We start from the raw sequence: 18299 nt of genomic DNA, 5'->3' as shown, positions 1-18299 counted from the left end.
TACAGGCATGAAAACATCACTTTTATGTATCATCAACTATAATTTTTAAAGATTAAGTTTATATCATTGACAATATTTCAGCTTACAAAATAATTGGAATGTGCATTTTATTTTGACACATGTTCCTATTATGAGTATTTTAACGCTTCAAAGAAAATGCTTTTGAAATCATTGTGCTGCATTCACATCAGAAGTCCCACCTTCATTATACAACTATACTGGCCTTTAATCCCTACTTCTTTTTAAAATCTGATTTATGATTCTATTAGTTTTTTAACACTGAATCTGCCACTAGCTGTGATATACACATGGATTATAAACATAAAATATGTACTCCATGTTAGGCAGATCAGTGATGATAGAAGACAGTGCTAAAGTGTCACAGAGTTTGGGATGGCTACACACTTCCCATGGATGAGCTACATAGACATAAAAGCCTGGCCTATCTTCAGGTTTGTCTAAATTCTTCCCAATGGAAATACTTTAGTCACTTCAGAGTCAGTGTCACTGGAATAAGTGGAGCTCAGTGACCCTGAAATACCGTAATTGATAGTTACACCATTAAGAAAAAAAAAGCAACAAACCCCAACACATACTCTTAAATGCTTAGTGCAGTCTGTCAGGAGGAACAAACTAGGTATGTGTAAACAGAAATCATTTTAGTTGCTACACCAAGCTCATTAAATTATCTCAAACATGTGAATATTTAAGAAAATGTCATTATATTCATGACTTAACTAGTTCCAGTCTACTAAGCAGGAAATCATAGCGTAAGTGCTGATACACTTTGAATATACACACAGGGAGCAGCTTTGAAGAGATAAAGATTTATATAGAAAATTAGCCTGGTAGGAGTTTTCAATTCTGATTTTAATTCTGTGTCAGCAAACCAAACAGCCAGCAAAATTTGAATTCCTTCTGAGCAACTGTTACGAAGTGTTTCAAGTGAAAGGTCTGTGTTTTTTCTGATTTTGCTTCCACTAACCTATAGAAAAATTAAACAACTTCATAAAAGCCAAATTTGTGAAACTGTTTATTGACAGGAGGTAAGCAAACTGATGGAGATGAAGTCTAGGCAACTGAAATGAACAAAGGTCATAAAGATCCTGGAAACAAGCCATTTTTCTCTCAAGCTCATATAGGAACTTCCCTCATAGGATCACATTGGAGTTTTCAGAGGAGCAAGCTAAAATACTGACCACTATGGACTTCATTACTTTTGCTCGCCCACTCAATCATATTTCGTTTTAATTCTTTTCAGGAGACTGAGAAAGTCACCTTGTCTTTCTCAGTCAACCCTTGCTGTTTCACATAGAAGCTACCACGCAAACTCCAGAAGTGTTCATATTATGCCAGGAAATCCTACCTCCTCCACAGGAGCCAAACAGTCTGGAACAATAATGCACTATACCATATTCAACATTTTTATTCCTCTAACTTTAGGAATTTTGCCAAAGATAGAGTACTATTACTCAGAGAACTCCTACTTCAGTACCTTAATCTAAGCTCTGTGGTGATACAGCAGTCAGGTAGCAAACTGTGCATCATACACTAGCTACTGCATAACAACAAAATATGTTCTTACCTATCACCATCTACCATCTTATCTTCCCCATCTCAGCCTTTTTAGTTTGGTCAATTACATCCTGCTGTAGCCATTAAATTAAAAATATTTATCTAGAAATGCTCTCCACTTGCACAGATGTACACAAAGACCTGTATCACGCTGCTCTCATCCCACATTCTCCTGTTTTTGTTTTTACACTAAGGCAATGTATATCCATGAAAAATACTTAGATACGTCTGCTGAGAACTGTAATTCCAGGAATATATCTCATGACATGCTGCTTTAATAAAATAAAATAAAGTTAATTTCACTATTAATTTTCTTCATTTTGTACGGAATAAAGTTATAATAAATCACCATAATGCCAGGTAAACTAAAACCATCACAGGTGCAGAATTAAATTGTCACAGGGTTTCAGAAAAGTAGCATGAGCTGTTTGTCTGGTGGTAGCTGGTTTTGTTTTCACTTATTGCCATTTGGCATTTAACCTTCAGAGTGAGACTGATATTTTTACACAGACAAGATACAGAAATGAAAAAAATCTGTCATACCTGTAATATGGAACGGACAAGTGCCGTACTGAGCAAGATCAGATACAGGCTGATAATCACCTCAAAAGCAGTCCTGGAAACATCTACAAAACTAAGTATACAGAAGAGGAAACTGCCTTGACTGATGTCACAGAATCCTCTTAACACAACTGGTAGAAACAGCTCATCAAGAAAAAACATGCTTCACCTTGGTTATATCACACACAGCTTCACCTAAGAAAGAACCGTTGAAGGAAACTGCTCTGAGTAGGTCTTGATTCTAGCTATACATCCACTAAATTTATGTTCCTCAGAGTAATGCTATCAGTTTTAGAACAAAAGGAGAGGGTATGTAAATACAGTGAGGTATGATTTCAGACACATACACACTACTTGCCTGTTCAACACTCTCATGTGAACTCTACACATTGATATTCAAAGGAGTTATGTCAAAGCTTTCAGTCAGAGGCTATAGGAATTTGTAGGGGAAAGGAAAATGCTAATGCCAGCTATTTAAAAAGATTAAATTTCATATCTTAGATTTTCTTCTAAGATTCCAAATTTATTCTTTTCTGGTTTTGTTTGCTTTGTTTTGTTTATGCAGCAGTCTACACTGACATAACCATTCTTGCCATTTATTTCTGTGACAAAAGTAGGACAAATAACTTATACGAAGAAGCTGCAAAAACTAGTCTGATAACTGGACAGCAGACATATAATATAAAAACATGTATTTTAAAGACATTCCATGGATCATAACCTTTAAAATTCTGCTTTCCTACTGTATTTAAAAATGTTTAGTTTTTTAAAAATCCCATTTAGTTTTTTTTTAAATGAAAGAACCTAACCTAAGTTTAAAAGTAACCCCATTAAATGTTTAAAGCTAGCTCTCCCATCCATATCTGATACACAGCTGGCAGATGGAAAAATCAAATTATGGATTTATTCATTACCCATTTATAAAAGGACACTCATCACACAGAACTCCAGCAAGACTGCACCTTTAAATACTGTTTAGAGTTCTTAAACTTTAAAGATCCAGCTTTAAAATTAACTGTTTTATGTCCTGTAATCCACTACAACCTCCATGACAGTCTCTCTTGTATCAAAATCTTATCGTCACTGATTTAAGGGTTATTTGTTCCTTGGCTTACGTTTGTCTAGAAATTCATCTACTCAACAGAAGAAGAAACTTTTCCTAGGGAAACCGAATGGAAAAAAAAAAGCTGTTTAATATCCACTGGCACAAATGACAGTTCAAAACCCCATGCTTGTATCTCCAGGGATTTAGATTTATTGGCATCTTTACTAGCTGGGTCTTGGAAGCCTGCAACGTTAGCCAGAAAGAACAGCGTGTATACACTGAGGCAAAAAACTCTGTGAACGACGGACATTTTTCACTGATGAGTGCTGTTTTTCCAAGAGAATGAAGAACTGTAAATAACATGTTGGGCAGAGGTTGAAAAAGTTATCTAGCTTTATATAGGCAACTTTAAGACTTCATTGCTTACTGGGTTTCTTGGTCTTAATCCAATCACTATGAAAGCTTCACTTGCACAGTTAACTCCTTGCTTACCTTTGTTTTCAGAGTTGGTATTAAGATTGCATAAGAGAGTGAGCACACACGAGAGCAAGCGTGAAAGAATCGGAGTACTCCTTTGTACCTACTAAAAGCATGCCTCCAATTAAAACATTAGAAAATCTGGACAGGAGGTGTACAGATAGAATTACATTAACTTTATAAGAGAAAAAAAAGGTAAAGAAGGAAAACAGCTTGCTACTGGCAAAACTATCAAGGGTAAAGTCAGAAAAGAAATAATGAAATGTTAACTCTCATTGTAGGGGCAAACAGTATCACAACTGCCTGCTTCCCCTTCCCCCGGTGGAAGCCATTTGCCACGCTACAGAAGAAAAACAATGGAAATGAATATGCTTGCTTGACTAAAATATGCAGATTCTTGAAAAACTACCTTTTTGCACATAGAAAATCTCTGTTTCAAACATAGGCATTAATATCAGTAAATTTAATGGAGTCAGAGAAAACACTAATTCTCTTCCATACATTCACTTTTATAAAATTGACTTTTCGTCATTGTTTCAGAGAAGGGCCACGCTGTCACCTCATGTACTTTAGTGAACCACCTTATCCAAAATTTAAGCGCTCATTAAAAAAAGTTTATAGACTTGATGCAAAAATAACCTTGTATATATGAATTATATTTATCAATACAAATACGCCTTCCTGAATCTGCAGACAGGTGAGGCAATGATTTTTAGCACAAGTTCCTCTACCCTGTGACTCAGTGGACATTCAATGATGGGTGCTGGGAGCATCGCGCCCGTGACATGGTGTCACTCCACAGAAGATACAGTGAAGGGAAACAGAAAATTAACAAAGACCAAAAAGGAAGAACAAGGAACAGAGGATGGGAGGACACTGATTTGGTTTCACTCTTCTCTCTTCCAAACTTTAGCTTATACTGTAACCACAAAATAACTGCCATTTATACAGCTGACTGTATTTACAAATTAAGGCACAGGATTATACAATCATTTGGCTCAGAAAGGACTACTGAAGGGTTTTTTATTTACTCCTCAGCAGCTTTCCACACAAGTATCTCTTCATCACACCAGAAATGGTTTCCTCACAGGGATGAAGAACAATAACTTTGTAATGCCATTATTCAGGAACTCAGGAAAAGCAATGAAATACTTGTTAAAATTACCGAGGAAGCAAGCCAGGCAGGCAGCATGTTAGCTCGAACTTGATCCCCAGTGCAGAACAGCAAGGTCTCCATTATCTCTTCTTCAGGAGAGGTGCTGGACGACCTGTGCAGGCTCGGCTCACCCCGGCTCCCTGCTGCACAGTGTCTCCCACCCGCACACAGCGCACTGCTGACAGTCCTAAATTGTCAAACCATTTCACAAAGTAGCTTGCTCTTCCTAGCACATGAAGAAAATCTGTCTTTTATATTAAAAGGGAGATGTCTTTTATTTAACATGCAAGTACTTCATAGTCAGTAGAAAGATGGCAGTAAGAATCTGCATTTACTGAACGGCACTTTTACAAAGCAGAAAGCTCGCTCTTGCAGGGCCTATTTCCCGCACAGTGAAAACGCAAATATGTCATGGCTACAGTATGGCCCTCTCCTCAAAAGATTAAAGACAATTCTGTCTTTTGAAGTAGGTAGGGGTTTAACCATCCTCTAACCAGATGCCCCTATCTGCCTACCATAAGCATCAAAAAGAAAAAAAAAAGGCATAAAAATATCAGACTATTAACGTGTTGTCATTATGGTATCGTTATTATTTTGTTTTAGGCAACTACAGAGAAGGTCAGTGTTAATGGTGAAAGCCAACTTTTCTAGGCACTTTTTTTGTATGCAACCTATATTAAGTCTAATAACTTGTGTCAACCGTTTGCTAGTTGCTGGAATCAAAAAGGTTTGGGTTTTTTTTAATATGATTCCTTTATGGTTTCTGTTCTCTCGTGGTTGCATAAAACTGGCATCCAAAACCACTCAGAAGCAAGAAGGGCAAAACTGAATAACTAAACCCTAGTGATTTCTGGGATGTCGCTTGTGATTTTTTTTAATTATTTTTTTTTTTAAACTTAAGTTGGCATGCTCTCATTCTCAATTTCACATAAAGTGTTCAAAGCACTAAAAAGACCAACATTTTTTCAAGAAGTTGCAACCACAATCATGATCAAGCTAAAACATGACCATTAATTCACCTGGAGCTCCTATATATGATTAAACTCAAACTCTCACCACGCTGAGACACAATCTTAACTCACATGGACGCACAGTAAGTTTCTTCAAGTTCTTTCCCTTTCCCCCCAGTTTGATTCAAACGGCACTATGTTTCTCAGAAGACTCATGCTCCACATAGCAGATGTCTAGGAGCTGGAAGCACACTTGCCAATTGAAAAGACACACACCACTATGAGCAGGAGGGGAGTAACCCAGATCTATCACCAGCCAAGGACAGGAAAGGAAAGCAGAGCAGTAAAGTTCTAGGGAAGTCATTTCAGTCTGCTGTTGCCTCCAGTTTCAGGCTTTTCTAGTACGTGGTGGGAAACTGAACCTGAGGCTTCCGTCAAGTTGCCACAATCAGACTTGAAGAGCTGCCCTTGGTCTTGGGTGGTATTTGGGGGTTCTTTGGGTCAACATCAGCAGCAACCTCAGACTGGGCAGAACAAATGTCTAGAATAGGTTCAGACCACCCTAACGGTCTTCCCTCTTCCCTTAGATGATCTATAGCCAGTTATCTCTAACAGAGACATTAAATTCTGTAAGGAATGTTTCATTTTAATTCCAGTCATGGAAATCATTAATGCTGAGGTTACACTTCAGGAACTGGGAAAGAAACAAATGAAGGCTGTATCAGATCAAAATGAAATCTCATATACTCACTCAGTGCCCTATTTCTGACAGTGACCAGTAACGTATGTCTAAGGGAAGGTATAAAAACAACTGGCACACATAATGAAACTTCCTTGACAGAAATGCCCAGCTTCTAGCAAACCTGAGGCATGTTACCTTTTTCCCCTCAATAGTTGCTTATATGAGGAACTTCGTAACAGTCTTCTTTCCTGCATCTCAAATTTACCTGTACGGCTCTGGTTGTACAGAATTCCAAAACAGAGTCAGCCCTTGCCCCTTCCTGTCCTTTTCAGAACCAAGTTTCCTCTGGTAAGACAGAGAGACGTGACTCTCAACCTGAAACACAACTACGGAAACAACCCGCTACCCAGGGAGCGTAACAGGGAAAGCATCCACTGGCTATCACCATGCTATAATAAGAACTACCTCTAGAAACCTGCAGCACTAAACTTCAGACTTTATTCTGCAACTGCTCGGTGTCCAGAACTTGCAGCTCTGTACAGCACAGCTCTCCTGCCAGTGCCCAGCCACCCCTGGTATGAACAACGGCAGATTAAAGTGAAATCTCTTAGCTTCTGGCTCCCCGTGGATGCTGCTACCTTAATTTGACCCTGCTTACTCAGACCACAGAAAGAAGAGCTTCAGGGACACAGCGTTGTCCCTTTTGGAATTAAAAATAGAACAATTATCCTTAACAGTTTGCAGCAAAACTTCATGCATGTGAATGTCTGCATTATAGTTATTGTGTGCATGTGCAGCTTTCACATGTGGGGAACAGTTACCAAAGATGGACATCAAGATCTTTATTACAACAGATTATTATTACCACAGATGATGTGCCAGGAAAACACAAATAATGTATATTAAACCACATGGAGAAGTTACTGGTACACTGAGCTCAACCATCAAAATGCTTCTTCCACAATCACCACCCACCCACAGACTGATGAATACCCATCATCTGTGCACAAAGTTTAACTTTGTTTTATTAATAGTGGCATGAAATCTGAATATATTTAAAAAGTGTCCTACTATATAAAGCAATGTTTGGGGATTTTTTTTTTTCTCTTGGTGAATTAATTTCTAATTTAGTTACTATGGAAACCATCCTGGAGCCCTCTTTAAAAAAAAAAAAAAGTCTCTCTATACACACACACACACAGATAAAGAAGAGGAGAAAAGCTAGAGTGTACCTGTACATGCGGGTTATACAGAAATGTGTAACTGGCCAAACAGAAGAGACTTGGTATTCATTTACAGGAATATAGGTAAAACTCCTGTAAGTCTAACTGCAGTAATCATTCCTACAATGATTGCCATTACTAGCAGGGCTGTGAACGTGCGAAAACCTCCAGTCCTAGAAAATCAGGGCCATTCTTTTCTGTTTGGGAAATAAATAGGTACAATAATGGAGTAAGCATTTTTTTTCTTAGAACTGAAAAAAAGAAGTTCTGTGCATCCTGACATTATTCTAATATGTCAAATTGAAGAAATCAAGGCTAGGTGAACATGCCTTTTTTGTTCATTCTGAAGACAGTAAAAAATGAATTCAAAGAGATTTCAGTTGCAGCTGAGCGACAGCTAACAAATTAGGTAACAGACTGTGACACACAGATTCAGACCAGCAGTTCTGCAGTAAAATTTAACCGCAGACAGCTTTACCCAGGTTTATTTCTTTTCATATGGTGCTGTCATAAACATTTCATAAATAATTCTACTAGAAGTATGCATGATTTATAAAATGTCTGGGAGGAGCAAGCTGGCACAGTCCCTACTCGTCTTTGAGCTGCTAGCTTTCTCTCTTGCACACTGTTGTTTGTACTTGTAAAATTGAGTCAGCTGTAATTTCAACAACCCTGAATCTTCTGTATAAGACATTAAAAACACTAGTGCTACTTGCTTCAGAAGAAAAAGGTATTTCAATAGTAAAGTATCTGCAGAAAAACACTTTGATGTTCATTTAATTCTTTTGTATCATGAAGGACAAAGAGTTCTCAAAAATAAAACCAAATGCATTTAATGGAAGTCGATAAACACTTCAGGCAAAGGGTTTCTGTTGAAAATAACCCTGGAGGACATTAATAAGCTTCGAAAATCTTAAGGTTGGCTATTTAATTTCTAAGATTAGATGAGACTACTTACTTTTGTAGAGCTCTACCATTTCTGTTTTATCGCCCAACTCTGTACGTGAAGACACGAGCTGGGACAGTGGGCTGTGACACCATCTGTACGCAACGGACAACACACAAAGCTATGTTCCGAGTGCTGACCCAGATGGTGCAATACATTGGCTTACCCACTGCCTGGCTAGGAGCTTTGCATGAGAACAAACTAGTTGAGGTTTAACCCAGACAAGGTCAATGCAGTGTTGAGACTTTTTTTTTTTCCAAGTTGTTCACAGATTTAGTTTTGTCCCATTCTGGAATGTCAGATGACACTAACAGCTTTTTTTCATGGGCACTTGCAGCCATTTGTCTCTCAGATCTGGATTTTCTCACTGTGCTACGTCTGTGTCATCTGTACTGGATTACTGCCATGTGTTCCACACAGAGTGTTACTTGAAGAGGATTCTGAAAATATAGCTGAGTAGAAAATGAGACCACCAAAATATTTTATCATGTTAAACTCATAATGTACACTCTACCTGTTAACAGGAAGACTAACCTACATGCATGCAGGATTAAGTCAAGATGTAAGCACTGATTCACAAAGGCCTCAACAAATTGTTTTGCTGTCTGCGGCACTCCATGTGCTAGTTATACTATCCCCATAGCTGTGACACACTGGAGTGGAGTTCCCAAACTGAGATTTCTCAAGCCGAGAGGCAGTGGTCTGTGTGGAGGACGCCAGACTAACATTGTCTTTACCTGTTGGCAGACAAGATAAGCCAAGAACATCATTTTCACACACCTTCTCTCTGTTCTAACAGTATTGCCAATATATTGCATTGGGCTAGCATATACCTTTTGCTGAAGGTTATCTTTTATTTCAAAGTGTATTTAATTTCTTATTAAAGAAAGTTAATAAGATTAAATTATGGGAATTAAGTTTGTGTTGATTTACAAAATAGAACTATTATACAGCTGTCTAGTAACTATACTAGCACTATGGGAATTAAGTTTGTGTTGATTTACAAAATAGAACTATTATACAGCTGTCTAGTAACTGTACTAGCACTGTTCATCCTTCAGCGTATAAAGAGATCAATATGCAGAATAAGGAATGATTGTTTTTTGAAATAATGTTGGAAACATCCACCTAGGGATACAAAGGAATCTATCATTAAATTATCTACCATTAGCATTCAAAAACTAGACATGATTTAGGTCAGCCACTGATCTCTCTTAATATGTGGTAATTCATATTTTCAAGTAGAAACACTCCCTTATACAAACTGCTCAGTTCCCTACTGCTCATCTTCCTCATACATGAAAAATTAGGATACTCTTGACACTTCACCCTGCAATGATGAACAAGTCAGCCTTGATCATGCAGAGTTCACACTTGACTTGAAACGTATTGAATAATTTCATTACCTTCTATGAGAATACGTGCATAAACTGGATCTGAGCCAAAGTATTCATCAGCTGGAAGAGTTAATCACACCGCAGGATTCTTGTATGGAAAGCAGGCAGATATTGCAGGGAAATAACCACAACAAAGCCATGCAATCATCCACCAGGTCACAACTGTTTGGTCTATACCCTACCAGGCTGACAGTATTTGTTAATCAAAACTTCTATCCAGAAAGATGGAATGACATAGAAGCTCTTTTTGCAAACTGATCCATGATACAATTTTGAATTACCATCAGTATTTCGTAGTTATTCAACCCAGCTGAAGGATTATAGTCAGAGAAGAGCACTTACTTTATACTTAACAGAAATTTGCACAGAGGTGCTAATTAACACCACATACAGCAAAAATCAAGATAGATGTTAACAGATAAAAAATGGAAATAAATTTCACAATTAAAATATTAAAACAGAAGCATTGAATGGGAAAGCAGATACATAAAATTCTGTCTCCGCAATCACAGGCCACCATGTAACAGATACATAGTCCAGAAAGACAAACAGAACATCTCCAGGTTCTTGCCACACATTCCAAGCCACAAACCAGTTACAGAATCCTATCACAAAAGAGCAGAAGGCACAAAAAGCTAGAACATACCACAGAACAGCCAGAGATACTGAAGGCAACAGCAATATGTTAAGCTGCAATGACAGCAGGGAATTTGATAGATAAATGCTCATGTAAGTCTCAAAGTATTGTGTCCCATGTCAGAGAGGCGCAGACACCCCTGTGGACTAGAAGGTATCACAGACATAGGGCCAGTCTATACGACAGTGCTGGTACTACACTGTTGGACTTGAAAACACACTTTCTGCTCAGCCACGCTACAAAAGCTGAATACAAGAAAGATCCTTCCAACTCCACAGAGAATTTTTAGAGCAACTAGCACCATTTTTTTGTCATGAGAAGTGCAAGTCTAGTTGAGAAACAGTAAACGAGAGGATAATTAAGATGAACAGAATTAGAATTTTTATACAGGGCTCAACCATCAAGTATGTGGTAAATAAAGCATAACTAAGAAATGTTGCTGCTTCTCTCTCTCTGTTTCCAAGCTCATCAGAAATAATTCCTCTAATGTCGTTCCCTTCAAGAGAGGAAAATCCCAGAAAATATCTCTATAATACAATTCTGCCTTTTCTTTAGCCACTTGTCTGGCTAGTTTAGTTCACCTTTGCTGAATTTCACATTACCGTCCATTCGCAAACCTTTTAAATGAGAAACAGATGTTAAAATGATGGCTGAGAAAGTACGGGTGTGTTTATCAGCTGTATAAACTTACGTTGAAGAAATTCGTCTTGTTCCTCTCGCAGAAGAGGCCCTGTGCAGGCATGTGCTTCAGCTGCTGCCAGGGGACCCCGCTGCCCAGCAGCACGTCGCGGGCCCAGTGCAGGTTCTGGGGATGAAACGGGGAAGGTGAGTTGCAGGCAGGGGACAGAAATGCCACCCACAGGTAGACATACAAAGCTCCTGTTTATTAACCTGCATTACCATTTTTCATCTTCCAGGTAGCTGCTATTCTGACAGTATTTGTAGAGGCATGTGACTTGGAGAAAACATCCCTCAGGAGGGAGAAGCCAGCTTGCCTCTCAGAGCAAGCATCCAGGCTGCTCAGCCCCAGCAGAGGGATTAGTCAGTCCCCTACAGCCACTGAATCCAGCCTCCTATCTTCAAGTTTTGCTTTATTGCCTCTTTTGTAAATTATTATTTAAAGAAAACCCCCTTAATTTCATTGAGATCCACCTTGCATCTCCTGTCACCTACAGAAACCTCACCTACAGGTATATTTAAAAACACCTTAACTTTTTGTTAAATGTTGAGTTTTACTGCTCAGTATAAAATAGTTTATATATAGAAAGATAAAGTTTCTCAGCAAACAGTGGAACTCACTCTTGGGTATCCTGCAGCCTTCCCCCACACCCCAGGCCCCTCACTGGCCCCCAGCCATCAGTCCCTCCTGTCTTGCCCCCTCCAGCTCCTGCCTAGGGCTCGCTCCCTGCCAGCGCGCAGCCCTAGCAGAAAAGGCAACCTCTAGGCTTAAACTGCAGCCTTCTTCCAACGGGGTGGTGAATTCAGGCCTTTTACCTCTACCCAGCCATTGCCCTCCATGTAATTTTACTCAACCTCTCTGCAAAAATCCATGCCTGTCATCAAATTTGGTTAATAGTGCTCAGTGAGTTAACAAGAAAGTATTGGGAGGAGACTAAATGGTAGACAACAATCAAAACTTCACAAAAGTGCTACCCCTCTAAGAGTTCAGTGCGTGAACATCTCTTGTGTAGTTGAGAACTAGAGACAGCTGTTGGCTCCAGGCAAACCATTACTAGCAGATGGGACAATTATTAATTGTAAGGTCTTACTGACAGAGGTTTTGCTTTACTTCATTTTTAATTTCAGTATTAGAATGTAGCATTTGAGTCGCATTAGCTGGCTTTTTTATAGACAACTTTGTCACAGAGCAGATAAAAGAAAGAGGAAGATATTTGGTTCACAGAGACAAATTACAATGTTGAATTCTGATTTTTTTTTTGTGGACTGGAGATACACTCTGTCAATCACAAATTTGATTAAATCATGTCCATCCAAGAAGTATATTCCCCGTGTATTATCTTTTGGGGAGGGGGGCTTACTAGCAAAATTCTTAGTGTGTTTTCCAGATTATTTTCTTTACAAGACTCTGGTGAAACAGTGAAAACCCTGCTGAGTATGAGTGCTTTTGTCCTAATGACAGTAATCATGCAGAAATCTCCAGTGTCTTATCAGAACTGGAGCATGCCCTCTAGCAAAATGCTGATTAGGGATTCATGTGCAAGGGAGCTGAACATTGGAAATACTAACCAGATATTTATGGATGTCAAAAGTGCTTCATTCAAGAGGGCCGATACAGGACTTACATAGGGCCTTCATGATTATAGTGTGTGACAGTTGAGGGGATTGGGATGGCTTTCTTCTGGTATGGGACAAATACACATTCACTCATAAATATCACAAAGTACTTTCTGGCTAGTCAGGGGAAGCAGTAAATTCAATTATTATCACTGAGTGCCAAATTTAATTAAGACTGAAGAAAGCAAAGTATGTAACCTTAACTGTATACTAACTTCTTCCTACAGTACTTCTTTTGTAATATGTATTTCCATAATCATATTAACCTAAGCCTGCAAAATACTTTGAAATACATACAGAAGAAAATACAACACAGAAAAAAACCTAGAAAAATCTTGTCTTCCATGAAAGTCATCCTGTTTTGAATACAATCAGAATCCAACGAAAATAAGCCTATCGTAACGCCCAAGATTCAGGCACATAAATGCTTTATTTTATGCCAGTCATGGTCATCAGAAACCTAAGTAAATTCCAAGTGTGAAGACATACTAAAGAGTTGCCTAATGTGTGGCGATCTGAATCTTACAGTTAAAACTATCACATAAAAACTAAAGGAAAACAAAACCCTTAAGAAAGCTACCACCACAAAGCTTAGATGTAAAATCCCAGTCTAAACAAATCTTAGCTATGGATGTATTCCTGAATACATAGGTTTTATGACGAAAACGTTAAGAGATCGCTAAGTGTAGCGTCATGCTCCGGTGATATGCTATGCGCATTATACTGACCATCCACTGGCATGTATTTGGTACATGGAATTCACAGGCTCTTATTGAACAAGATGATGACAGTAATCTAGCTAGGAGGAAAAAAGATCGTTCAGACAAATGGGGCAATTACACGGTAACTTCACACAATCAAAACTAATAGGAATAAAATATATAGTTACAGATTTTCCACTACCCTTCTCCTTAAATCAGCACAATCAGTTATTCCCAGTCAATAACACCTGAGCAGGTCTCAACTCATTAGATTTCACAGCACAACTCTGCTTAGTTTTTAGCTGATGAAGTTATTCGGAGTGGGTGAAGGGATTCAAGACATAGCAAAAAGGATTTATTCTTCTTGGCACACTGCTTGCCAGCCTGAAATGCTGGATTTAGCTGTCTGACTCAGGGCAATTATGAAGTACTCTTTCCAGTTCAGCTGTTGCCTCCCACATCTTTATCACCCCAAGATTCAAAGACAAGATGACTGACACGGTGCAGTAACTTGCAAAAAAGTTTACAGCACTGTTAAAGTTGAAAAGGAAAATCTCTTATGGTCAACTCAGTGGAAATCTGAGGCACCTGAGATGGATACCTCTTAACTCAATGGTGTCAGAAGCCATGTTTACCTAACTTGGAAACTCTATGAAGTCTTGTTGAGTGGTGTACAAAACATCCTACTGTATCTTAATCCTTCCCTCTGTTTTCTTTTATAGTCTGCTAGAAGGCTTTGTCTCAAAAAAACCCTAGTGCTACTGCATCAAATAAAAGCAAAATAAAAAGACTACTGACCTTGAAGGGTAGCCTTTCAAATGAACTGTTATTACCAAACTGTTGCTACTTGAAATGCTTACATCTATTATGTTTACAGATTATGCCTGTCTCTAAGAATACAGGAAATCTATATATATAATCCTGTAATTTTTACATGCATGTATTATGCCTAGTTTGATGCAACTGTCATGCTACTGACATGACGTTGTACCTGACATCAATTTCCCCATTAAGAGCTCTGTTAATAATGGACATAATACAAGATACAAACTTAAAAAAATGTAAGTCATACAAACAGTATCGACAAGAAGATTCTTCTGGGATTTAGAGAGTATTTGTTATTTCGAGATAAAGACAGCATGTAAGTAAATATTTTTATTTCTTGACAATCTGATGGTTGCAGAGTATCAGACCAGTTCTACATACTGATCCACAAGGACCAGAAGGCAAATGCTTTTCACAAAACCTTTTATACTGATAAACAGCATCTTGCCAAGTCCTATCTTCTTCCAAACTGTGCCAACACTCACTTTGTAGGTAAAAATCAAAGGGGATGAAGATTTTACTTCAAGACATAGACAAGGTGAATGGGAAACTAAAACTACTGCCCAACCTGGCAATGAAGTAACTTCTGAAAATTCATCCTTACTTTCCTGAACATTTATTCCAACAAAAAACAGCTATGTACAAATCTGCTCCGATAACAGAGTAAAATGAAGAGAAATAGCCTCCAAACAGTAAGAAGGATTTTGCAAGGGAAAAAAAAGAACAGAACCCATAGCCAAACAAAATGTTAAAAGATTTTGAAAAGGATTGTTAAAAAAAGCACTCAACAACTATTTTTACTGATCTTGCAACAGCAAAACCAGTAATACAGTAAAATGGGAGAAAACAGATTGCATATGGAAAAATTGTTTTTCTATGCACTATGGAGACCTGCCAATCTTCTCCTTTCCCAGCCAACCATGAATTTTGGCCATCAGTCTAAATTCTTCACACAAATTCCTGGCGCTGGTACATAAATGCTGGATTTTCCAAGATGGTTATATGCATTGAAAAATTAATTTCAGCTTTCTAAAATTTACCAGTAATCCACCCTACCCCCATAGCAACTCAACCTGATGTAATTTATGACATTTTTTAAATCAGGCTTGTCATCAGTGTATCTAAGCTATACTCCAGTATAGCTTAGATATATACCTATACTATACTCCAGCTAGTGCTGAAAATGCATAGATGCATTCTGTGATTTAAGTTTATTCAGGAGTATAACTCCCACTAAAGACATATTAGTGTACCATTAAAACACAGACATTTGACATTGCTCTACAAAAGAGCCTGAATGAGTCATCAAAGAAAGAAAATTACGACCTCATGAAAGTATGTAGTATACATATATCAGTAGGAAGATGTTTTTTTTGCTGTATTAAGTAGTTGTTTGTTATGCAGAGAAGCAAAAAAAACAGGACAGTAAAATCCAACAATGCTAGCTGAAGCCAGGCTCAAACAGGCAGGATTCAATTTTTCTGAGTTCCAAGAGGAGACAGATTTAGACAACAATGTGTACTTCATTACAAATCACTAAGTTGATATTTATATAGGGAGATACAAAAAGCAAAAAGAAAGCTTAATCAGGAAAAAAATTAGAAGAAAATATTTTGCAAGTAGTTCCTCAGGCAAGGAAATGCTATTTGAACCAATAAATTGAAAACAGGTAGCCTTTTTTGTTGAATGTTGATACAAAATCATTTGTCAGCAATAGTAATGACAGATTGCAGGAATCTGCGTCTCCTAGTAATGATTAGCTCCATGGAAAAAGTAACAACTGTCACATACAAACAGCATAAGAATGTTTTCAAAACAAGCTATCTTTAAAAGAATGGTAATATTTTTCTGCATAATCAATGTATAGCCAAATGGAATATTCATCACCTTTCAGTAGATTGGTATGACATGCTACTGCTCAATTTGCAGCAGTACTGTTGATACGTTTTCTACTACGAGGCAAGGGATATGATTTGTTTCCATTACTTTCCCTTCCCTGTTATTCACACAAGCTTCAGTACCAGTGGGGAAGATAATTCAGGAAGCCATGCAGTGCAGCATATGACATAACACAAGACTTCCAAAAACAAAATCAGTGAGTTCAAACCTTGGTTATGACAATTAGTGAAATAACTCTGATAATTTCAACCTACTATTCATACATATTTTACTAACTGATACTTCAGAAAGACAAAGGATTATAATAACAGAAGTATGCAGAAGTAAAATAAAGAATGACATAATTTTAAAACCAAAACAATGAAAATTCATAGTAGAAGGCTTTTGAAATTAATTTTATTATGAAGATGCAAAGGTCACGCTGGAGGAAGCAAGTTATTTTGCCCTCACCTCAAATCAGAACTCCTACTATTGGTGTCACCAAGACATTGTTATTCCTGTTTAATCCAAAATCACCGGCTCATGAGCAGTAGGATCTCTGGCTGACTCTCACTCAGTGATATCTAAACAGCAAGTCATTTTGTCTTATGCAAGATGACCTCTAAGCTCTGACAACAGGAAAACTTTAATTCTACAAAGACCAAAAAGTCTGTGTCACATGATGTGTTTACACCAATACTGATGAATTTCTGCTTCCAAGTCACTTTTCAGTCCACTTATTCAGTAAAATAAATAATTGCTGTCATTTTTACAAGAACATCTTCATTTATGTGACATATCTAAAAGGTAGTTCTCTGCTGAGTGACAAAAAATTACTTAGTTCAGTAATGAAAAAGGAAATTTTCTACTCAACTGGCCTCACACATGTGAATCAGACAATCTATGAGCTGAAGACTTCCCAAAGCACAGTTCCAATCCAAACTGCATTAAAGAAACTTACCTGCTGTATTTAAACACTGAGACTTCTGAATCAGTGCAAATGACAATACAGCTTGTTTAGTCAGACAATAAACACAGCTAGTCAGCTGTTGTATCAGTGGTCTGCTCACCTTGTGTGTTTTGCTGTATGTGTACAGATATGCCAATCTGTAGAGGCTCTTGTAGTGCTGGGGAAAGCGGCTGAGACACAAACAGAAGGAGGCAATACACTGCTCTGTCAGGAACTTCCGCTGTTCCTCAAGGTCTGCTGGAAGACCATGAGGAAATTCAGATGCATCACCACAAGGTTCAGCTTTCTTTTTGAAGTCCCACTGTGAGGGTGGAGGGATTGCAGCTTTGATGGGATTGCCAGAAGCAGACTGAGGATCGACCAGAATTTTTTGGCCAGTAGGCTCAGCAGGATGGTAAGATTCTGAGCTCTCCAGCAGCTCTTCTGACTTTCCTGCAACTAGAACATTCAGAGAAGACAAATGTGACAATGAAAATTACAAAATGGCAAATTAAATATACAAAATTACAAAAATTAAATACAACAAATGGTAATCCTTTTTCTTCATTATAGCACAGACAGTATTACTGAGTGGTTCCTGAAAAAGTTATGACTATTCTGGACATTTAATGAATAAGCAATCTTTATCTTCTTAACAAACAGAGCCACACACTGATCTCTCCATTGTCTTTATGTGGGTTTTTCCCTGAGCAATAGTAAGAATGCAGCACACCTCACAGAATGCAAGATTTTATATAATGTTGGAAGATGGGGGGGAGGACACATGACAACAACAAAATAGAAGTGTAAATTCAGTAGAATTCCACTGCAAAGAAAGGAAGAAGGAACAGAAAATTAAAGCCATCCTGCCATGTGAAATGCATTATTCTTAACAATCTACCAAGAACAACACAATTCCAGAATAAAATTTAGGCTTGGACAGAATGATTAGCAGCTGCTAAACTGGCCTTCTGGATAATGCAGCACCTACAGTTCCATTCA

The 18299-nt window shown here is 38.0% G+C and overlaps 1 protein-coding gene across 7 annotated transcripts in view; it reads right to left on the bottom strand.

Moving 5' to 3' along the window:
• CABIN1 (calcineurin binding protein 1) overlaps positions 1 to 18299 on the bottom strand; it is a 122286-nt gene that overhangs the window by 53633 nt on the left and 50354 nt on the right. For all 7 annotated transcript variants that reach the window (XM_075435086.1, XM_075435091.1, XM_075435089.1 and 4 more), the window contains 2 exons: positions 17419 to 17756; positions 11341 to 11454 (listed from right to left, as the gene is read on the bottom strand). In XM_075435086.1, coding sequence (XP_075291201.1) covers positions 11341 to 11454; positions 17419 to 17756 — 452 coding nt within the window. The remainder of the gene's footprint in view (positions 1 to 11340; positions 11455 to 17418; positions 17757 to 18299) is intronic.

Source organism: Opisthocomus hoazin, chromosome 13, assembly GCF_030867145.1.
Source record: "Opisthocomus hoazin isolate bOpiHoa1 chromosome 13, bOpiHoa1.hap1, whole genome shotgun sequence".
Taxonomy (NCBI): Eukaryota; Metazoa; Chordata; class Aves; order Opisthocomiformes; family Opisthocomidae; genus Opisthocomus; species Opisthocomus hoazin.
This window is presented reverse-complemented; position numbering and strand designations above follow the sequence as displayed.